The 24,704-nt window shown below is 35.1% G+C and overlaps 1 protein-coding gene across 2 annotated transcripts; it reads right to left on the bottom strand.

The window, feature by feature from the left end:
- Positions 1-806: 806 nt before the first annotated feature.
- On the bottom strand, positions 807-23,853 carry LOC138698195 (caldesmon-like). Of its 2 annotated transcripts, none has more exons than XM_069823971.1 (3): positions 23,664-23,853; positions 13,836-13,951; positions 807-3,695 (listed from the first exon to the last, which is right to left on the bottom strand). In XM_069823971.1, exons 2-3 carry the CDS (start codon positions 13,878-13,880, stop codon positions 2,691-2,693), a joined length of 1,050 nt encoding a protein of 349 aa, XP_069680072.1. In that variant the 5' UTR covers positions 13,881-13,951; positions 23,664-23,853; the 3' UTR covers positions 807-2,690. The 2 variants fall into 2 exon arrangements, with proteins under 2 accessions (XP_069680072.1, XP_069680073.1); XM_069823972.1 differs by having other exon boundaries at positions 807-3,680; positions 23,664-23,852.
- Positions 23,854-24,704: the final 851 nt, after the last annotated feature.

Here is a 24,704-nt window from a genome sequence, read left to right as displayed (position 1 = left end):
AAAAGATTAAGGCCCTGAAATTAATGACATTACGTACGGGTCATCCTATATAGATACAACATAACGTATAAATAAAATTAGAACTTAACCAATTCCCCTGAACCACTTGTTATTATACAACTGTAATAGCTTGCCGCTGCGCGATTGCTGTGCTCATCTAGTCTGACCTTGCTCCGACGTCACAAATGCACAACCTGCCGACCACTGCTTTACAACAATCCTGAATATTGTAACTGGTGTCAAATTCACAGTTTCATTTACTCGGTACAGACAAGCATACTGCACCGAAAAGATTAAGGTGATGCGCACACGACAGACAGTCGGTCTCCTACTATTTTGTCAGTCGCAATGGACATCATATTTTTTAATGAATTCGAACACATGACGTATAAAATTGTCGGGCCGACAAAAAAGATGGAGTACGTCCCATTTACCCATTCGACTGAGGCGTAAATAATGGGACATACACATTTGTATGTCTTTAGCAAACGGCCGAAAGTTTAGTAGGTACAGTGCAGTCCTTTCGTTTTTCATAAAAGGGGGTAAAACTAATAGCTAATCAAAGGTCATTTAATACGTTTGTACGTACTGTGTACTATCTTATTGGTCTTCTTTGCCCGCTCCTACCTCGGCGATGCAACCACTGCCGAGCGATGAACTCGGTGACTCGTAGACAGAGGGCGCGGTGTAAGAAACCGCGTGAGTACAAACACTATTTACTGTTTTAATACTACTTATTGCTCAAGATAGGTATTTGTCTTTAAGCATTGGAGGGACCACACAGCAGATTCTCTACCAGTTTCAACTTGTTTTTTTTTTTTTTTAACTGAGTAAATGTATTGTGAAAGGGTATCAGTCTAAACGACTATTTTTTGTTGTTAATTAACTGCACGCATTGTATTCTTCATCTGACATAATTAGGAACATTAAATCCAGACGTTTGAGGTGGGCAGGGCATGTAGCACGTATGGGCGAATCCAGAAATGCATATAGAGTGTTAGCTGGGTGGCCGGAGGGAAAAAGATCTTTGGGGAGACCGAGACGTAGATGGGAAGATAATATTATTATGGATTTGAGGGAGGTGGGATATGATGATAGAGACTGAATTAATATTGCTCAGGATAGGGACCAATGGCGGAATAATGAGAGGGCGGGAATGAACCTCCGGGTTCCTTAAAAGCCAGTAAGTACGTAAATAAGTAATGTTAAAACAATAATATTATATTTAGAGAAATTACCACTGTAATTTGTTACTCTTATATTTGTATGTGTACATATTTAAATGTTAAAATGATTCTCATTTAAGTTTGTATTTTAATGTATAAGTAAATAAATTTATTTCTTCTTCTTTAATGTATCTTCTGATTTCAAGGTCGAGGATGAGCAATGCGATCGCCTTATCAGTAACGTATTGAGTGGTGTTCCTGTAGTGGGTGGAGTCGGCTAGCTTTCCAAATTAGAAGTTTCCATAACAGAAGATTCTAACGGAGGGACTCCACTGTACATAGTTGTCTTTCTCTGGAGAAAGAGCTGTCGAGTTGCGTGTCTTGCAATGGATATTGACGCGGAGAAGTTGATCATTGAGGTACAAAAAAGCCGTCCTTTATATGATACTTCTAGTGGCAAATACCATGACAAAAATATCAGCTTTTTGACATACGACAGTAATTCCTCATGTAATGTATGACATTGTTCTTTGAGTAAACGTTGGCTGACAATTGAATGGACCCAGAAATGTCTTATTACGTCTTTCTCAACGACAATATCGCAGGTACAAAACTAACATCGCAAATGCTGTTCGTCCATTTTCATACACAGTCACTACAAACTAAACGGTCATGTTCGCGTGAATTTTTCACTCATAAAAATATCGGTCGTGTGTGCTGGTCACCTACACATCAGTCGGCCACAGACTGTCTGTCGTGCGCGCCCTTCCTTAACCAATCTTCAAGGCTGCAGTAGGAAATAAGCTGTAATTCCGAAATGTAGGAGCAATTATCTTACACTCAGCTATACAATTCGCACTTTTCATCAGGATTGAATCACAGTTAAATTTATGGGCAGAATGTCTGTGTTATTCCTACAAACAAAAAATACATCTGGCCAAATAATGTAGAACTAATAAATAGTTAAGTTTCATATGGAAAGAATTTATTAACATACTCGTATAAGACAAAAGGTTAAAAATATTTTACATTTATATGGCTTTAATATAACGATAATAATCAATTTATTTAAAAACTGAACATTTCAATCACTATTGCAAAATTGAAATCTTGTTCGTATTTTTTTAAATTCCTTCTCTAAGATATTCTTTGTGCGGAAACTATTTACATAACACAAAAATGTCACTTGTTTCACTGTTATGGTTTTAATACAATCTCTACAATTAATTTATTTAACACTTCTAACTTTGCCCACTACTGTCACGCTATAATCTTGATTTTGTCTTTAAAATTATTCCTTTCAAAATATGTTCTGTTTGGAAACAACTTATTCACATATTCACATATTTACTTTATTTCAAAATTGCACATTTCCATCACACTTGCAATATTACAATCATGGCCTATTTTGAATATTTTCCTATATAAGATGTAATTTTTACTTACGTGACAGAAATTTCACGTATTTCGCACGTCTATTGTCCTAATATAACAAATTTATAAATTTGAACAATTATACCACTATTACAGAGCTATAACCTTGGCAGCGTCTTGAATATTCCTTCTTCTACTACGATATGCGTTCCGTGGGAGACCGGCTAAAGCAGTCTTTCTGATTTCCTGAGCAGTTTTGCGGTACGCCGCTGATCTAGTCCTTGCAATTTTTGCTCTGCTTTCATAAAACTTGGATTCCTTAAATTGTGTATCAGCAAAATGCCTGTTATCGCTTGCCTGGCTCTGGAATAATTGCGATATATATTTATCGTATTTAGCCTTTACATCTTCCACTTTAATCTTACTCCTTTCTTCCTCCGCTTGGATGTACAGCCCCATTGCTAAGTGCTGCAACTCTTTTGCACTTACAATAGTTTCTCTCGCAGCTCTCTCGTACTCTCCAGCATTCTTTTTGTAGACAATAGCTCTCTTCAAATGATTTACAGAAACTGCCTTTTCATACGTGGCTTTATTTGTGTAATCCTGGACTTTCTTCCGGAGTCTTCTTATCATAGTATGAAGACTGTCAACACTCTTTTCTAAATCTGCAACCATACTCTCTGAAATCGAGGCAGTGTTTTCATATTCTTCTGCTTTTGTTTTCGCTTCCCTACTTGCAATTTCAGCTAACTGTGCCTCCTTATATTGCTCTTTAGCCTTGCTTCTGTACTCTACTGCTAAGTTTTCTTTAATTTTCGCTTTACTTTCTATTTCTCTAGCTCTTGCTCTTAATTTTTGAGTGTTTTCCTCCAGAAGGCGAGCTTGTTTCTTATCATCCAACGCCGCAATCTCTTCCTTCCTGGCTACTTCTTCTAATTTCTGTGCTCTCTTTTTATATACGTCTGAGAAATACGCTTTCTCGCGGGACCTTCTCATGTGATCTATGGAAATAGTATGCTCTGCACGCGCCTGGGCCCAGTACTTGTCGGCGAGGGTCCCGGCAATGGCGGCACGGTTTGCAGCAACTTGTGCGGCCAGGGCTGCCTTGAACTGAGCTCCATACTCCGCGCTGGATGTACACTGCACAAACAAACTCTGCAACACAAATCTGTATGACGAAAGTTGTACAAGTTGATCGAGAATGATCTGACACCTTTGAAAACAAATACATGATACCCTCCTACTTAATTTCATCCCTGTTAACTTCTTCATAGACTTATTTGTTTAGTAGACCTGATGATATTTCCTAAAAGAAGCATCTTCTGCGGACCTATGACAAAAGAACTAAAGAAAAGATTAGTGAAGTGTTTTGTTTGGAGTGTGGCATTGTATGGGGGAGAAACATGAACATTACGACGAAGTGAAGACAAACGACTAGAAGCGTTTTAAATGTGGATATGGAGAAGAACGGAGCGTGTGAAGTGGACAGATAGAATAAGAAATGAAGTTGTGTTGTAAAGAGTAGGTGAAGAAAGAATGATGCCGAAACTGATCAGGGGGAGAAAAAGGGATTGATTGGGTCACTGGCTGAGAAGAAACTGCCTACTGAAGGATGCAATGGAAGGAATGGTGAACGAGACAAGAGTTCGGAGAACATTAAGATATATGGATAATATGCTGAGACTAAGAGGAAAAGCCAACCACCAGATCATGTAAGATCTATCGCTTAGAAGATGAAGACAAATCACACATAGTCTACATGACCCTTAAAAAAAAGAGAGAGAGAAATACCTCAAGAATCGAACTTGGTCTCCTGAATTATTTGTTGGAAACACTACTAGAAAAAAATCGTTTTCTATCTCAATATAAACTATAAAAATTGTATGCAAATAATTAATTAACCTGTATAGTGGTATGAATTTACCATATTTCATAAAATGGGATTGCTATTCTCTTGTATTTATAAGTAAAGAATATAGGATTCAGATACAAACACCACACATGACACTAGAACTGAAGTGGATTAGTTAATAAGTCATATCTCACAAAGAATTTCACAATACGTGTAATTCGAATCGGTTATTTCACGATGGTGTATAATTTACGAGCTTCACTAGCCTAGATATAACTAGTAATGGTAAGATGTTACTTTGGCATTATAAGATAACGGATACCTGGCATTCGTATTACAGTTGGGAAAAGTCTCGGAAAAATTTAATCAATTGAGGGGTGGTCTGCAATGACTCAATGGACCTAATAGCGCCCAGGTCTGGTCTATATAGAGGAGATTCGTAACGTTTCTCATCTGCAAGAAAAAGTAACTTCCGCCATTGCGACAATCAAATCTGACCTGCTGGCGCAGATGTGGGAATATATCAATTTGATGTCTGTATGGACACTAAGGTTATACATATCGAAATCTATAAACATTATAAAGGAACATGAAGGTATGCTTTTAATGGCTACTAGTTATTTAAGTGAAATCACGTATTTGTCATTTATTGAGCAATGTACGAATTTCCGCATCCTTTATGGACATCCTGTAGATGTATAACTGTTTGTTGCAGGTCATCCGTTCCACGTCAAGTTCAGCCCGATAGAACACGAAAGTTGTAGTTAATACAAGACTTGTTTCATCGTCATGCAACAGAGCAATCAGAAAGTGATTCAATTATTGAAGTCATATCAAAATTACCCTCTCTGTAGGCAACAAAAATCAATGATTATAAACTAGAGAAAAGTGTTTCACAATATAAACATGCAAGAACTAATTCCAAAGACACTTGAATAAAAATCCGCAACAAACGTCTAGGAATTTCCTGTTATAAATTCTTTTTAGTTTCAATCATAAACGCTCTTACGATAATTCTTACATATTTGTTTAATTTTACAGTTCATTATATTTCGCAGATATTATAGATCAACTTGAAAATTTTGCAGGAAACACTGAAGTGTATTCTACGTAGGCAGGTAACCATTTTTTAACTAATACTGTACATAAGCTTACTAACAAAATTTTCTTTTTTAACAATTTTCGATAATATCCATAACTTAAATGTCTGTTGTTTGAATATCCAGCTTTGGATCGCGATGGCTGGAGACGAGTCCTTGAGGAAGCCAAGACTCAGCAATGAGTTGTAGAGCTACTGATGATGATGTTTGAATTTCCACGAAATGAGCCCTAATATAAAGAATTTCAAATAATAAAAGTTCATTGCTCCTGAAATTCACAAAATAAATAGAAAAATGTAAGATATACATTGGGTATAACACCCATTTTTTAGTAAGGCCATCTGATAAAAATAATTTATTTTATGCTCGACCATGCCGAAATGTAGTAATTATACACCTGGTAGTAGCCCTTTAATGCACCTCATTAAAGTACACCTATTCATTATAATTCAGTTGTTCAGCCAATGAGAAATCACCATTGTACCATTATAAAACCTCAAGTATCGATTATTCTCGGATATGCAATCGAAAGACAATTAGCGAAAAGTCACGGAGGCTGAAAATCCAATACTGTCGCAGAAGGTTATGTTCTGTTACTATAATAATTAGCGTTAATTGTAAATAATATTAAAATAAATTCAATTTGTCATCTCGTTTTTCAATTCTAAATCAATTTCCAGGTTATATCAAGACTAATGTTCATGTTATTCTCTAGATTATATCAAGGTCAATGACATTCGTGCCTCGGAAAAAATCAATACTTTCGCGTCTGCGCACATCTCACAATTCAGGTCAGTTCCGCTCCTCACTTACATAACCATAACATGAATACTTATGAATAATTTCAAGTTAGAAATATGGTCGAGCATAAAAAGTCGCATGAAACTTGCCTATAATGGTAATTAAGACGCTCATATGAAAATTATGAAACTCGCTTGCGCTCGTTTCATAAACAAACAAACTCACGTCTTAATTACTACCATTATAGGCTCGTTGCATAATGTACTATAACATAATATATATGTATAGTCCTATATATACATATATTTTATTCTTCTTTCACATTTATGGAGCCAGTTCTGTAGACCAATTTAACGAAAGAGTCGTTGTCCAGGGTGCGTCAAAAGAGGCTCGTCTACGCTACACCCGCAATGAGGTGAGATGATTATGGAGAATTATTGGGATCCCACAGAGAAACCGGAGCGCCCGTAGAAAACCTCGGTGTTACCTGGACCACGTGCTTGTCCAACATTTATAAATCTGGAGTACGCCGGGGATCAAACCCGCGTCCACATGATTGCAAGTCTGGACTATTGTGGCGGCTATTATACCTAATATTTTATAACATTCTTTAGATAAATTCATTTTTACTTCACACAATATTATGTTTTATAAGTACAAGGTTGTACCTACCTAATAATAATGTAACTTATAAAAACACAATATTGGGTGAAGTAAAATGAATTTCGCTTAGGAATATTGTCTAATTTTACTATTTTATCTGTAGTTCCGCACCCTCTTTTTCCGCGTCTAAGTATAGCCTAAGTAAGGACCTCCAGATAATTCCCTCTGATACATAATAATTTCCAACTATTTGTTCAACATGTCGTAATTTCAGGACAAACGAATTTTTAATGGGATGTCTAACATTTTGATGGCCACAAACCAGATCCATAATGGTGATTTCGTTATTCCTTTCGGTAATGAGCTCCATAAATTTCCAAATTGAACGCGTTGTGTGATAATTTGGCGCTGAAATCTATTATGTCAAAAATGTACTTAAAATGAGTGAACTTAAAAAAGTGGATATTAAATATAACGATCAAAAGAATATGTGGATTTAGAGAATATGATTGGATGTTGTGCCTGTGGACGACTTGTTTTGTTACCGTACTTCATGCATGTCGTGTTCCTGAGAATTATAAATGCCATATTTTATGATATTTATCCCTTTCTTCGACTCATTCCTCTCCTACCTGACTCTCGTGTTAACAGAAGACAATAATAACAGTGTTAACTCATGGTTGCTAATAAGTAGACAGCAGAAAGAAGTCAAATAAAAGTCATGTTTACGGTTTACAAGTACAGTACGCATAGACTATGGCATGAGATATGCACGCATCCCAAGTAGATAGCTATACAACAGGGTACCGTCAGCAGAGAGCACCACGCGAACACCGAAAACAACTGCCACTCTGCGTTCTCAGTCAATCCTCGTCCGTACGTGAACAGAGAACATTGAGATACGTAAACATATTCTTCATTTGTGTTCAGTGAAGTGATCATAATGCCGAAGGCAGATGTTGAAAAACATAGAGTGTATTCTTTAATACAAGAATATGGTGTCCACATTTTTAGTAGTGATACTGGTGAAACAATTAAATGTCGGTTATGTATGTGTGCATTAAAAAGATAACAAAACAACCGATAGAATATCACTGTAATACACAGAAACACATGAAAAATGTTGCTCTATGTTAAAAGAAAATAAGGGCTCAAGTTCAAATTCCGCCTCAAATATGAAATATGACTTCTGCCAGGATTTGTGTCGAATGATGATAAGTTGCAATATTCCATTCAAATCGTTAGACAATGCTCACTTTAAAGGGTTTATAGAAAAGTACACAAAATATCAGGCACCTTCTGAATCATCGATTCGAAAACAATTCTTACCTGCACTTGCCTCTAGTATGCCTACTGTGCTTACGTAAACAACAACACACTGATTTTTTTTTTGTCAGGTTTCAGTTTTTCTGATTTCTGTTTACTAAACTAACACAAACACAACACCCATGCCCAAGGCGGGACTCGAACCCACAACCCTTCGGACCAAGCCGTAGAGTCATTGCGTGACTCTACGGCTTGCGCCACCCGGGTCGGCGAACAAATGAGACACACTACTGGCGTTGTAGTTACCTTCACATTCGAATAACTTGACTTTTTTTCCGATGTAATAAGTAATGTTGATTAATCTTCGGTATGGGCCATCTTAAGACTGAAAATGTTAATATTTGTGTCAACAAATTCTGTAATACACCTAGTAGAAAATTTACCAAGTTCTTCTTTGTTTTTTATCATTCTCGATTTTCAATCGTTACGTTGTGTAGGCGAACTGACAATACATAATGTTTAAAATACTAATTTTGACATATTTATATCATACCACAGGTCGAACGAAATATATACTAGACCACGTAACAAATTGGAGAAAATGAATCGCTTGGGAACTGAACCGTGTCATGAAATCAGCAACCCTTGTCAAATTTATCGACAACAAAGGGCGGGACAGGCGTTGATTTGTGTGTTAATCCGATATACGATGAAATCAAACCAAATTATATTACTAAGCCAATGAAAAAATAACAATTACATTGAGACCTATGCGTGAACTCGACACAGAACCAATATTATTAACAGAGCTTAGTAGTTACAGAATTTAGTGTATGTGGCATAATTAAATATATTTGAAACTCGCAAAATGAGAGAAGAAACAAACCTAAATTTATCCAAAACCATTACAGAGTAATTTTAGGTTAGAAAATAAATTACAATAAATTTATCGGTAATACAATTATTAAAACTGTTTATGGTTAAGGAGATATCGAACACTCGCTTTTCCAGCATGAAATATCTCATTACTAGACATCGGATTTCAGGGAAAATGCCTATTTTGTTCCGTTAGGAGAATGGAAAAAATAATTATTAATATTTACGTTCCATGAAAATTGAAAGCTATTCATAGAGTTTGATAGTGCCCTAAAATGATTGTTAGAGCATAATTTTTTTATATTCGCTTTAAAATATCTAAATCAATGTGAAGTTTCGTTATTTCACTATTTACTCACATGCTCATAATTGTAGACTAAGCAATATTAAAAGTCAGTTTTTCATGGATTAACACTAACAGCAATTGCAACAATGGATTATGGATGGAACGTTGTATTTTCGTCAAATATAATTTGAACAACAATACTGTATAACGTTTAGTTTTAATATACGTCATCTGCAGTGTTGCCAACCATACGATCTGGATCATGTGCTACAATTATATCAAATACTTTACTATAATAATACCGGACAGCTGTATACTACCAGCATTGAAGAGTGCGCGAAATGTTGCGGAGCTGACATCTAGCGCAGAGGTGTGGTATTACGACCACAAATACAAATATTAACATAGAGGGAATCGAACTATTGTTTACAACGTGAGGTGCTAATATGGAATAATATATGAGACACTTAAGAAATGCTGAATAATATTTAATGTAACATTATTATTTTATATCAAAGCTGTATATTATGAGAAATGTTGCATGCGTAGTATTATTTTCTGTAATCTGTACATATTTTTTTCTTTGCTTTAGTGAGCGAAAATCAATTCTGACATTAAGAATGAACTTAAAATAACGCTTTATATACGCACTGCTGACAACTGCAAAGATAAAATTGGTAGTAATCTGATGCTTGTAATAATTAGTAAAGGCATATGGACAACAACAAAACTAAATTTGCTAAAGCCTTAAAACGTTAAATACATTTTAACTCTACTCATTTATTGGACTCAAATAAAAAAGTTAAATTTTATTATTCTATCAACACAGAGACGAAGGCATTAAGTCTACTAAAGAATTTTGTTGACTCACGTTTTATGATCCCTCAGAAACCGAAAGTACTATTTGGAGCAGTTCGTAATGCTGTAATTGTAGCAGTTATAAACAGCACATATACACCGTGACATTTTACTACAGCACTAATTAATAAAACCAGGATAAAACTATTTACTAGTCCAGCAACAATCTACATTGTAGTAGAGTACAGCTTGTTTCACGGGTTTCGGCACACCCTGCCGCCTAGGTAGCAGCACCTGCGCCGTTCGCACGCAAAACTGCTAGCTGTCCGGTATTATTATAGTAAGGTATTTGATTATATCATGTACGATCGTTACGATCCAAGCCACGAATATGTATTATATTCCATTTATGCATTTAAAGTAATTTCTGCATGTAGTGCTTCTGCGTTACAAGTGCTGTACAGTCGATTTGTGCATCATAGATTTCTACTTAAACAATCCCTCATATGTCTCCAGGTCCAGGTGACAGCCTGATTTTCGTAGAATAAACATTATTTCAGCGACGCATTAAGAAAGCCATTACTTTTGGCTACACAAAAATAATGCAAACACTGATTTTCCGTTTATTTCCAAATATCTCATTAAATTCTCTCTTCAAATCTTTAAATAAACTAACCTGTCACGTAAGCATGTAATAAGTTGGATGTAATGTTTTGGAAACACCGAAAGAGAAAAAGGAAATCAACATATTCGGTATACATACAAAGCAACACGGAAGTCAGTATTCTGTAACATTATTTCTTTGTTCCAGTCGTGTTTTGTGAAGTGCCAGGGCACTAAGAAATTGGCAATGTCATAAGATTTGATGTGAAATAGTGGCAACGGAATCAGAAGATAGCGATAGTGGTCCTAGTAAGTCTTAACCCTACAAAACTACATCGGGTGCACTTAAATATAACAGACGGAAACATAATTACAGAAAATTATAGTAAACTATTCCCAAATTTAACGCTTGGTTGTGCGCAGATGAAACAAAATGTGGAAGGACTAGATGTAGTTTCCGGTTCTAATGTTTCCGCTGTTTCCCATTCTCCTGGGGCCTGTTATTATTTTACTAGCGACAAATTAATGAATAAGTAAAAAACAGTCATTTTCGTGGCATAAATCTGCTCTACATAAGCATGATGCTTGCGGATTGCAGGGGGACTTGCTCCACGAGTTATATCTAAGTAGGTAAAACGGAGCAGTGTAGTAAGATCCAAAAGAGGTGCATTCCCACCTAGACCAGGCGACTAGGCTAAAGTTCGCTGTGTATCTAGGTTTCGAAAAAGACAATCCCATTGCCTCTTCACCAACTCTTTTGCCTGTCGACAGCCAGTCGATCAAGGAATGCTGTGAAATTATGATATATTGCATTTCGAACGGAATGAATTTGTATGCCAAATATAGGGAAATGGAAGAACTTCGGGAGAAACCCCCAAACTGCGACTTTGTCCGCATCAAGTGTCACTATAGAGCTTTCAATTAAAAATCCAAGGCTAGACCAGGAGTACTAATTGGGACTTCCCGGTCTATCATCGGATCAAAAACCTTGATAGAACTGATAATTAATCCTTGCGGTGAAGTCCGGAAGGCCTAATTAGTCAAATCCACTCTCCTCACCTCTATGCTGGAACCCTCTGTGATCTTTTAAGATGTAAAAGAGAGAGCGGTGTGCGGAAAGAAACAGGAAGCTACAGCATTTACCTTTCTCAAGAAAAACTGCAAACATAATAGAACAAATGTCAGAAGGAAGTGAAATAGGGAGAGGAGTACGTCAAGGATGTCCTTCATCACCTACCCTGTTCAAGATATACTTGGAGGATTTACTGAAGAATTGTTTTCAGACTATGGAAGGAGTGATAGTAGGAGGAAGAAGACTAAAGTGCATAAGATTTGGTGCTGATAGGGCCCACTAATTGTTAGAAGAAGAGGAGATGATACAAAGGGATATGCTACTGGAGCTAAATGACAAATGTGAACATTATGGGATGAAGATAAATGCAAATAAGACGAAGACCATAGTCATAGCACAGTCTAGTATATACAGTCACGAAGCTTGAGTTGTTGAGGATACTAGGAACAATAGACTGTGCCCGTATTATTTCGCTTTGTCTGTCATGAGGCGATAGTAGCGATCTTAGTGGTTAGCAACTATCTATGGATGCATATTCCCAACGTATTGAGCTTCGTGACTGTATATACTAGACTGTGGTAATAGGAAGAAACATAAAGAAGCTAAACTTGCGAATTCTAAATGAAGCAGTAGAGCAGGGACAGCTTCGAATAGATGGGACATACTATAAGCGGTAACATGAGCTGCTGCCATAAAGTCAAAAGGAGGATATATAAATTGCCAAGGAAGTTTTTCATAGAAAAAGGAGCATCTTCTGCGGACCTCTGAAAAAAAAACTCAGGAAGATATTAGTGAAGTACTTTCTATGGAGTGTGGCATTGTATGGGACAGAAACATGGACATTACGACGAAGTGAAGAGAAGCGACTAGAAGCGTTTAAAATGTGGATATGGTGAAGAATGGAACGTGTTAGAAAGACTAAGTGAAGAAAGAATGATGTTGAAAGTGATCAGGAAGAGGAAAAGAAATTGGTTGTCACTGGCTGAGAAGAAACTGCCTACTGAAGGATGCACTGGAAGAAATGGTGAACGGGAAAAGAGTTCGAGGCGGAAGAAGATACTATATAATGGAAGAAATATTGATCATAAGCGGAGACAAAAAGGAAGGCAGAAAATTGGAATGATTGGAGAAAGCTGGGTTTCCAGAGAAAGACCTGCCCTTGCGTAGAACACTATGAATGAATAAATGACCAGGAGACTGACTCAAACGTCTGTGTGACAGACTGATGGTCTAGGCCGCTGAGCCATCACAGGAGGAAAGCGGCGTTACTCGAAAGCTAACAAGCAAACATTCTTATGGAGGCAGATAAAGAAGTTAATTTTTTTCTTCCACCATGTTTATAATGTCAAAAGAAGTGCTTATCCAAATTTTGGGCACACTTTTGCTCATATTTGCCGTCCAGAAAGTGATTTTTTCCTTGGGCACTTTACAGAAAAAAAGCACAATTGCATGGAATGATTTACTGAAAGATATACAGCAATTTTTTCGCTATTTGTCACCATATCCCCCACTGGAGTTTAGACATTTGTCATACCGTGAAATCAATGTTGTATCCTTGTGTCGTAGAAGTCAGCCTCCCGGGATCGGAACCAGCGTCTCTGTCGATTCTATGATATGACAAATGTGTCATTTCCGGTGGGGAATAGCTCAATGCTGTGTGTGTTCCAATAAATTTTTTCAATGAAATTGTGTTTTCCTTCTGTTAACGGCCCCTGGCGAACTTATTTTTTACGGCTCTCGTAATTGTGGTCGAGTGGCCAAAGTTTGTATAAGCACTTCTTTTGAAATTATTAACATGGTAAAAGGAAAATAAAACTTTTTTATCTGCCTCCATCAGAATGTTTGCTTGTAAGACTTTCTTTTCTAAAATTGTATATAGAAACATCTATTTATTTCACTCTCAAAATTATTATCAAAACTCATGTACAGATTTCTACTGAACACTTCAATTTATGGTCTGTTTTGTGTACCTTCTGACGACTCTCAAGAAGCCCATTCCTGCTGCTACGGATTTCCCTACATGTGAAGCTTTTAAAACTGTAAAGGAAGTTCGTGAGAGCTGATAACTTTGCCATAATGTAGTTTAACTATTACTCACCTGTCCCAAGCACAAGAAAGCGAGCAAAATATTTCTGTATTCCATGCTACACGTGTACGTAGACGTCTGTCTTGGATGCCAACTCGTTGCTATGCCATTTTTTATGAAAGGATTTCCTGTTATGAATAACATATGTCATGAATATTATGCATAACTTTACCTTTATGTCCAGAGATAATAAGTTTGAATTTCATGTTATAAACTCGTTCATGAATAAAATAGTTAACACAGATTCATTAAAATATTAAACTTAATTAAGTATGCTAGCTGAGCCTAGTATGCTATAAAGTATTTTGTGTTGAACTCGGAATCAAAGTCCACTTGCCTAGAAATAGGCACACGTTCCATTTACTAAAACTATCGGCATTGAAGGTTCAGAAAAGAGAATTAATTTTATGAACATCTGATATCAATTCAAACAAGCTTTTTAAAATTATCCAACAATAAAGTAACATACAGGAAGACTCTTGCTAATTTATTCGTACATAGTGGTAATTTAGGAATTTTCTCTTTATGAAATTGCTAAATGGAAAACAGTTTCAAGACACTGCGGCAAACTAAAATGTAATTTCTGTATCCAAAAATTGTCATAGTTCGTAGCTGTCGGTATTAATTATGATAGAAATTATTTCTTTTAAATGTTATTCATTAGAAGATTTGTTCATACTGAGGTTTTCCTTGATCGAAAAAATTAAATATGATATTTACAAATAAAAAATCTTAGAAACGTCATTTGAAAAAAAAAAGTATACTGAGAATGAAACAATACCGTTACCATTGATGTCATCCCAATAATCATAATGTCCGTCTCTCTGAATGTACGAATAGTTTCATAAAATAGCCTAGGTCTCGGAAAGCTTGCATAATTTAATTTACCGAGTTCTTTGCAACATGAAATTCATTATTAGTTTGTAATAAATATATGTTAAAAAGAAAGAACATTTTTATTATAAAACAATGCCCTTAAAATTGCATGCAAAGAGCATCACTTTTTGAATTGTTATGAAATAATTACAAAAGGCCACAATCTACAATATACAGTCACGAAACTTGAGTTGTGAGGGTGCTAGGAACAATAGTCTGTGCCGGTACTATTTCGCATTGTCTGTAATGAGGCGATATTAGCGATCCTAGTGGTCAGCAAATATCTATGGATGTATTTTACTATGTATTAAGCTTCGTGAGTGTATATACTAGACTGTGAAAAGGCCATGTTTCCATGTATTGTATTATATGAAGGATTCCTAACCTATGGGTCATAACGAAAACACGGGTTGCCGTAGCTTTGCGTAAAATGTAGAATTAAAAATATTCGTAATTAATATAGGCCTACTTCGTATAAGGTTATAAATCTTTTCAAAATGTTTTTACAAACAATAAAGAAAACACGATAATGCCTGTCTTTACTTAACAATAGGTAATTAATTCGTACTCTTATTTATACGGTATTAATACTTTAGCACAATTTATCTTCAAAATAGACCCATGGGTCGTGCAAGGTCATCGCATAGTTGAGTTTGGGCTTTGGCCAGGAAAATTTACGAAACTTTGTATTATATTTTAATCCAAAAGCAATACATACCTATATGTATAACCCTAGGTCATATTTACCCCAGATAGGTCGGCCTTACAGGCTTTGACGTTAACAATTTTTGTCAGGTTTACTACGCTGCCATCTAGTTGTTACATAAGGAGTCAAGTCATAATTTCCATTTAAATTGCATTAGCGACTGTACTGCCATCTCGTGTTCGTTTACGGCGGACGGGTGGCGAACCTGGAGGTTGTTCTCTTCAAAGTGCAAACGATTTTAACATAGCGATGACCTGTCTGTTACATATATGATCTAGGGCAGTGGTCGTCAGCACTCGCTGAAATGTGCAAAGGGTACGCGGTGCCGACCCGTATGCACCGTCGTGCAGCAGGGAGAGATAGAGAGCATACCCACTAGCAGCTACGGAGTGCACCACGGTGCACTGCGTTTTCAGCGGGTAAGAGACGCTAGCCCGAGCGTGCTCTGTGCTGACGACCCCTGATCTAGGGTATAACAAATATCAAAATGTAAACATAGTTTTTCTAAGCAAATTCTATCCAAGTATATAATTAAAAGAGAATAATAATAATAATAATAATAATAATAATAATAATAATAATAATAATAATAATAATAATAATATAGGCTACGGTTCTTAAGAATAATTTTAACAGAAGAAATTATAATACATTTTAGGAGCCTGAAATACAATTGCATTACACATCAAAATATATCAAAATGACAAGCATATTACATCTGTAACTTCAATGTAAATGTGTTACCATCCAAATACAGAGCTTTAAATAATTCACAAAATTTATATTAGGGCAGAGAAGTAATCATGAATCCAATAACGGATAAAATCAGAGATATGAAATTAGTATGCAAATGGGATTGAATACAATCCTTTCGATGTGGTATTTTCTTTCAATCCCAACAAATAGAAATCCCTGTAATTTCGTGAAACGTTCATGCTCTTAATGACTGTTATTATATAGGGCTAAACATTGTAAGGATGTTTGGAATATGAAATAAAAGTTTGATATTTATTTTCATTTCTATGTTCATTTTCCCAGCATTTAAATGTAACAAGGCAGAGCCTTTTTGCTAACTTCTTCGTAACAGCTTCCGCGTTCCTTAAGGTTTAGTCTCGAGACAATGCAATTGACAGTCGGAACGATTCGTACATCAATGTGACGCCAATGAGTTATTTCAAATTGTAATGAATAATACGTCATTGCAGTTAAGTACCCACTTTAATATTGGACTATGTTAAAGTAACTATACTATTAAAAAATGAATTGGGATATTTGACTAAGGAATATTCTCAGATAACATTTTCATACAAATTGTGTAGTATCATTTTCATAACTATGAAAACAACTGAATGTTGCATAACAACAGAATTCGAAACATAATTCAGTTGTTTATTTCCAAAATAATGAATCTATGCTACATCATATTTCTCATATCGATGGCTAAGAATTGATACGTAGTATCTGTAAAATTGAAGGTGAGTCAAACAACTGTTTTGAAAATTAATACTGTATTTCTCAAAATAGACAAACTTTTTATATATGTTTCTGCTTTGCAAAATATTCAATTGGAGGACAAAACATTAGTTAAGGGGTTAGATACAGTTTCAGCAGCAAAATTTTGGAAATATTCAACATTTTTTTCTCCATTACTGTATCTTGTACAATAATGAAAATTAATATGTGTAAAACACTGACTTTCTTCTATATGAAAACAAAACTTAGATTAAAAAAAAATATTTACATTTCTTTTTTAATTTAGTTCACCGTGCAGTGGTGAAGCGTTTGCCAAATAACTAAAATACTATCCAACATTCTGTGCTAAAATTCTTTGTGTGTATTTATGCATGTCATATCTACAATATGGTGCAAGATTACTTCTCTACCTTTGATAGATTGCCTGATAAAAATAAATTTATTTTAAAAAATTGGTCAAATCAGTATTTTCTTCTAACACAAAATAAAAAAAAAAAAATATTATTTATTAAGGAATGTAGTTGAAAGAGCATGATATTGTAAACATGAGTTTCAGCAATAAAATAAAAGAGAGAGAACATGAAAACTTAACAAGTTTGCGAGTTAGGCCTATGAGGGAAACGCTTCATCCCTGCACAGTAAACTGCCACTATTTTGAATTTTGAAAAAAAAGGAAAATAAATAATTTATTTTTAAGTCGTAAAATTATTTTTTTTTTCATATAGCAGAAGGACAGTGTTTTACACGTACCAATTTTCATTATCGTACAAAAACAGCAATGGAGGAAGAAAATGTTGAATATCTCCAAAAATTTTACTGCTGTAAGGTCTACATAATCCCTTATCTGTCCAACTTTGTGAACATAATAATAACGTAGTTAGGCCTAATCTAAGTAATAGTGTACTTAATCTAAACGACCATTTTTGTAGATACACTCTTCTTAGCCATCGATATCCAAGTTATAATTCATTTTTAATTGTATTTTAACAACAAGACTATTTTAACATGCAGAGGCATCATCTTTAAAGGGATCAATTTGAAATTACAGTTGAATTATAGCAGCGAGGTAAACGTCAGGTCGATTTGATGAGTACCGATACGTCTCAAAATGTGATATCTAAGATGCTTTCTCGTTTCCGAGAGACAGGTTTGGTAACCAAAAGACCTGGCAGTGGATCAAATCGTAAGACTACTCCTCGACGGGACCTTCACATCATCATTCAATCAAGATGACCCCCATTTGCTATAGTCAGACATTTACAGAAACATCTTCAGAATACAACTGATCTTTGGGTATCCGATCAAAGAATTAGAAATAGACTTTGGGAAGAAGTTTTGACCTACAATAGAACGTTACGATTTATAGCACTCAACCAGCCCATCGCCGAAAAAGATTAGCATGGGCTAGACAGAGAATCGAAGAAAGTACTTCATGGGAAAATGTCCTGTTTACTGACGAGTCCAGATTCTGTCTCATTAATGACAACAGACGTCAGAGAATATACAGGTCTGCTAGTAATCGCATGGCGGTGGAGGCGTTATGGTTTGGAAAGGTGTGTCAAGCAGGCGAACTTCACATAATCAATGGAGCACTAGGAGGTGAAAGATGTAGGCTACCTATAGGGGAGAGGGGAGATCAATAAGTACATTTCAGATAGGAGTGATGCCGTTGGCCAAGCGAATTTCCTATTGCTTGTATGTATGTATTTATTTACAATGCAAGTGGGCAAGCAACCGGTGGCAGTGATATACACAATATAAACAATATACAATAAAATTACAACACACAATACAATTTAACACAATAATTACAATTAATAATAAAACATAAAATAACCTAATTTTACAATACAACCTACATATGTATAGGCCCTACATAAGTTCCAATAGTCTTTCACTTTACTCTCATCTCACTCACTGTAGTGGCACTATGACGCATTTCACTGACACTTTAGGACACATTTCACTGACACTATAGAAAACATTTCATTGACGCTATAAATTATCATTGATTCGGAACTAATCACTGCACTGAAAAAACCATAACTTCACTGACTCACCACACTTCACTGATACAACAGCTCAAATAAGACAAACAATTACACCCTTATGCATACTTATAAACAGAACTGCATTTAAGCTAAACATTTCTAGTCTAAGGCCCTCTTACACGCTATTTTTAAATAATTTACAAATCAAACCAAGGGAGTAACTCGTCAGGCTAAGTAAATACATGTCACCTTAAAAAATTAAATGTTAAATGTCACCTTAATTTTAATTTGCACTTTATACACAACTTTTTTTAAGTTATTCTTGAATCTCCTTAAGGAAGGACAGCCCTCAAAGACCGCTGCAGGTAGGTCATTCCAATCATTTATAGTTCTATTTAAAATGAGAATTTACCTACATCCGTTTTCTGTTTCCTACATTTGATTTTAAAATCATGATCGTTCCTACCATAGTATGTTGGCTTTTCTAACCGAGCCGTTATGTCTACCCATTCTTTCTGATCTAGATGTGCTCTATACAATGATGTTATTCTAGTTTTCCTACGTCTGTTTTCCAAAGTTTCCCATTTAAGTTCTTTTATCGTATCGTTTCCATCTTCTCTTTTACCTTTAACAAATTTAGCTGCCCTATACCGGTACTGGATTCTTTCCAAGGAATTTACCTGATATATTCTATAGGGATCCCAAACATGTAGTTCCGTATTCCATTAACGGTCGCACTAACGTTAGATATGCTATTTCTCTCGATTTGGAGCTAGCTTTTCTCAAGATTCTCATAATAAAGTGAAGTGCCCTCCATGCTTTATCCGCAACTTTATCAACATGCTCTCCTCAAGAAAGTTTGGAGATAAATACAATCCTAGGTATTTACAACATTGTTCTTGCGGAATTACAACACCACTGAATTCATAATGAAGACTAGTTTCCTCTCTGGTTTTTACAAAATGTTATAGATTTACTTTTAGAACCATTTACTTTCATCGTATGCATTAACGCCCAGTTACAAATTTTATTCAAGTCTGTTTGAATAGCATCCACATCTAAATTATTTCTAATATTTCTATAGATAATGCAGTAGTCTGCAAATAGCCTCACATTTGATGTAATATTCTGGCATAAGTCATTTACGTATATTATAAAGCGTAATGGCCCCAGAACGCTGCCCTGTGGCACCCCTGAACTTACATTTCCAATTTCCGATATTTCATGACCTACTCTAACTCTCTGGGTTCTGTGATGAAAGAGTAATGGAACGGAGAAAAATTCTCTCCGGCGCCGGGATTTGAACCCGGGTTTTCAGCTCTACGTGCTGATGCTTTATCCACTAAGCCACGCCGGATATAACCCCGACGCCGATTAGAATCGTCTCAGATTAAGCTCCATCTCTTGGGTTCCCTCTAGTGGCCGCCCTCTACACTACGTCATACATGTCTATGAACGCAGGGCCGAAGTCCATACATGTGTTGAGGTGCACTCGAACGAGTGACTGGTTGGCCGGGTTCCGACGGTATAGGCGCCATCTTATATCACAAAGTGATTTATTACGCATATCGTATATGTTTTGATGTACCGAAGTACATATGATATTTCCATGCAGATATTCTGCGTCATCATGTGATGAAAGAGTAATGGAACGGAGAAAAATTCTCTCCGGCGCCGGGATTTGAACCCGGGTTTTCAGCTCTACGTGCTATATCCGGCGTGGCTTAGTGGATAAAGCATCAGCACTCTAAAAATTCTTACAAGTTTCTCTCTTTGTTCATTTATGTTCCCCTTTCTTCGCTGCATTTTCGCAAAGGAGAGGGTTGTGCTGGTCTCCATCTCCTAAAAATACTGTCTGAAGAACTTTTCAATTTTATTGAAAGTATAGATTAATTCCATGTATTAGTTTTTATGCAGCCAACCATAAATTTTTCGTTCCACTGCAGCTATAACTTCAGATATTTCTAAAATGACAGATTCTCCAACCGTTGGATAGGTCGTGATAGTTCAATTCCCTGGCCTCCAAATATTACTGCATTAGATTTCTTTTAAAGTACATGTGAAAAACAATACATTTGGCCAGCATTAAATGTCCATTAAAATGTATGCCTTTAAGAAAACTTGAAAGTACTTTTTAAACTTCATCGACAAAATAATCAAAAGTGCAATCAAGGAAATAGTTTATTTGCCAACGGACATCCCAGATGCCAAATTATACTTCTCAAGGAAGGTTAGAGGTTTGGTAATTATGAAATCTTCATGGGAAGCAAATTTATAAAATGAAAACATATATAAATGTCTAAGCAAAATTAATTATGACCACCATCAAGCAAAAAGAAGTTTTTCCAATGAAATTAGTGAAAGATTAGAACATCTGGAACTGAACACCGATAATCCCACCAATGTCCGGAAGCTAAGGAAGATGTTGCGAAAACAACAGAAGGAGAAGTAGAAGCAGTTTCCCAACAAGGGTTGGAGAGTCTCTTTTCTCAGAATAGACTAAATACAACTCATAGATTTTTACCAAAAAGGTGTTTCTTGTTCACAGTGGATAAATGTTAACAAAAATTAATGCCAACTTAGAGTTGTGAGAAGTGTCCCGGGCATAAATCAAGCAAACCATGGCCGTATGTGCAGTAAGACTGAAAACCTACCACACATGCTTGGCTTCTATACAAAAAAGAGATAAATTCTTAGGATAAATCGTCGCAATAAATTAAGAACCTAGTTGCCACCTGTTTTAGAGAGTGCAACAAGTTTGAAGTGCATGAAGAGATTAATTGTATTTCAAATGAAGGTTTCATTATGCAGCAGACATAGTTGTGATCGACGGACAAAGAAATAGGCTAATTGACCAACGGTACGCTTTGAAAGAGAAGACACTAAAGTACAAGATGTACACTTACGATGGAACAAATATATTACATATTTATGCAATAGATTACGTAAAACAATTTACATCTTTGTTATACTTCGGTCATATTTACCAATTAATATTTTACGTCTCATTTATTTAGCTTTATTTCAATCCATTCTCCAGTATGGAATTTTAGGGTGGGGAAATGCTTGTAATTCTAATCTCACTCCACTAATACTTATTCAGAAAAGAATCATTAAAATATGCCTTAATAAATCAACTGATTACTCATCTGAGCTTTTGTTTACTCATTTTAATGTTTTGAAAATTAAACAGATTTATTATATTACCTTATTAATATTCATACATAAAAACCGTAATAAATTCAAATTCTATCATCATAAATATGGAACTAAAAGATCCGATTTTATACGACTAGAGGAGCCAAAGTGTTTCACAAGCACAGCTCTGAGCCATGGTACCTACTTTGGTCCAAGGTTATACAATAAAATAATTGATAAATACCCAAATTTGGAAAATTTTAGTATCAGGAATTTCAAAAATAGCGTTAGGAATTTAATTTTTAAAGAATATATATTTATTTAATATGTATATGTATTTGTAGCACTTAAATTGTTAAAATTGAAATTGTATTTTTAAATTTAATTTATTCCTGTAATTTTTTTTTCTTGACCCAGTTTGTGTCAAAAAATTATCTTTGTGTTTATCTTTGTGTTTAGATATCTCCCTGAGCACGAGTTTTTTACTCCTTCAGGGAAGAACTAAGATTGTATTTCTGTCAATGGTATTTTATTAACAATAAACAATAAACACTAAACAATGCAAAAACCTGGAGAAAAAACATATTTACGATCCTTGTTGTGCATATATGCCAAACAAATACAACATCGAGATTTGGGAAGCAATTAGGTTGATTTTGGTGCAGTTGGAACTATTAAAAGATTTTCAGTTGATGTTTTCAACCAGTTCGGTCTACACAGTTACCATCTAGAGGACATCGGACTGCAAATCTTAATAGACTCTTTGCCTGTAGCATATAACAAATTTACATTCTTAAAATTAAAATGGAATAACTTACTGAAAGTGATAGCTCCCTACTCAAAATAACATCAACAAAACCAAAACATTTATTTTCACTAAAAAAAAAAAAAAAAAAAAAAAAAAAAAAAAAAAAAAAAAAATTTCTAAGTGCTTATGAGAAATAATCGAAATTTACAATGAGTGATTGTATTGATATGCATATTCAGTAAAATTTCAACTCTCTAGTTAGAAAATTGTGAATTTTAGAAATTTCAGTAGAGCATCGCCTTAAACAGTACAGTTTATAAATGGTATGTATGTGTTATTTTTAGATTGCAATGATTGTGCGCAATCGAAAAGTGAAAGTTTTCATTTTAATTTGAGTACAAATTAAATATGTCATGTCTTTTGAGTAGCGGTCCAAAAAAAAAAGAAACTAATAAATGCGGTATTAGTTTACTAAAAATTAATTGCAGCGAAACACGCTAAACGTATTGGGAGGAATTATATTATACTTATGACAATCGTGTGTCCGAAACGTAGGACATATTAATTTTGAGCACAGGTTACCATAATCTAATTGTTTTTCAAAACACTACTGCAGTTTTCGTTTGTTGAAATACAACGTTAACTAAAGGTTTTGGAAATTATTTTATGATTGTCTTTGAAGATTATTTTTGTCAAGGTTGACAGGTGGAATCAATAATTATTTCCGAAACGTTGCTTAAATTAAACTCTCATAATATTTCGGAAAAAACACACACATAAACATACACTACAATCCGTCAACCTTAAAAATCTTGAAAGTCACAAGCTAGAATAATGATAATCTTGCTTTCATTACGTGCACTGAACGCATCAGATTACGGTCAAATCAAATATGAAACTTTAATTACCTCGTTTGATGATTTAACCATCTCCCGCAATGTAAATATTGTTGATCCTTTGAAATAACTTCAGAGAGGAGAAAATGTTTCAACACAAGCCAACTCTATGATTCAATTTAGTCAGTTATGCATCATTGTAGTTACGCCAGATCTGAGTAAACATTCCTGAGCGTAACAAAAACATCGCTCCGTTGTCATGTTTCTTGCTTCACCTGATTAACTTTACGTTCGTAAGAGAAATGTATAAACATCCGAATTTGGAATGTTTTAAACGTCTACAAGGAAGTCGTTCATGACCATATAACCAAATGGAAGGAAAATCCCCGTGTGAAAGGCTAAATTCGAACATTTCAAAGCTATGTTCCCTGTTTGACGATGCAGAATCATGAACATAACGCAGAACTCTACGCCCTCACTTCCGACCAAGCAATAATTGTAACAATTCATAAGTCTAAATCTCACATCATTTATCACAACACAGTATATTTTCATAAAGGCGATTCAGAAAGGCACTTCAAAATTTAAATCATTGTAAATATTACAATATTTGAGAAAGAAAAGAAGCAAAACTATCGCTGTGTTAGACTAACAATGAGGTTTTTCAAAAGTTACTTTTTGCATTTCTGTAGTATTAATATTTGTTCATTCAAACATTAATGATTTTATTACAACTAGTAAATTAATTTTAAAGTTTCAATTTATGGTTCTATCATTAAATATTAAGATACAGGTGGCCATTAATGTTATTATCAAAACAAGTATTTCTCAACGTCTGAAAATATTAATTAGCACACTTCATTTAAGAGAGGGCTCATGTTTCATTAGTATTTACGGGAATTTAATCAGGACATTTGAGGAAAATGATTTTACGATAAGAAAAGTCTAGAAGTCCAAAGGCAATCAATGATGTCACTGCACCTAAGGTGGTTCAGGCGAATAATAAAATAAGTTAATATAATTATTACTGGATTAGTAGTGCTCGGGTAACCAGGCGTTTTCAGTCTGAACCTACAGCAACTAAACTGTGTTCCCATTCAAACAGAAAAATTA

This window comes from Periplaneta americana, chromosome 4 (genome assembly GCF_040183065.1).
Source record: "Periplaneta americana isolate PAMFEO1 chromosome 4, P.americana_PAMFEO1_priV1, whole genome shotgun sequence".
Lineage (NCBI taxonomy): Eukaryota > Metazoa > Arthropoda > Insecta > Blattodea > Blattidae > Periplaneta > Periplaneta americana.
The sequence above is the reverse complement of the archived record's forward strand: the minus strand, read 5'-3'. Positions and strand labels throughout refer to the sequence as shown.

Coding starts and splice junctions, on each gene's coding strand:
- LOC138698195 (XM_069823971.1), bottom strand. CDS start 13,880: ATGGAATACAGAAATATTTTGCTCGCTTTCTTGTGCTTGGGACAG. Junction 3,696..13,835: donor CTTTCTTGTGCTTGGGACAG/GTGAGTAATAGT, acceptor TTTGTGTTGCAG/AGTTTGTTTGTGCAGTGTAC.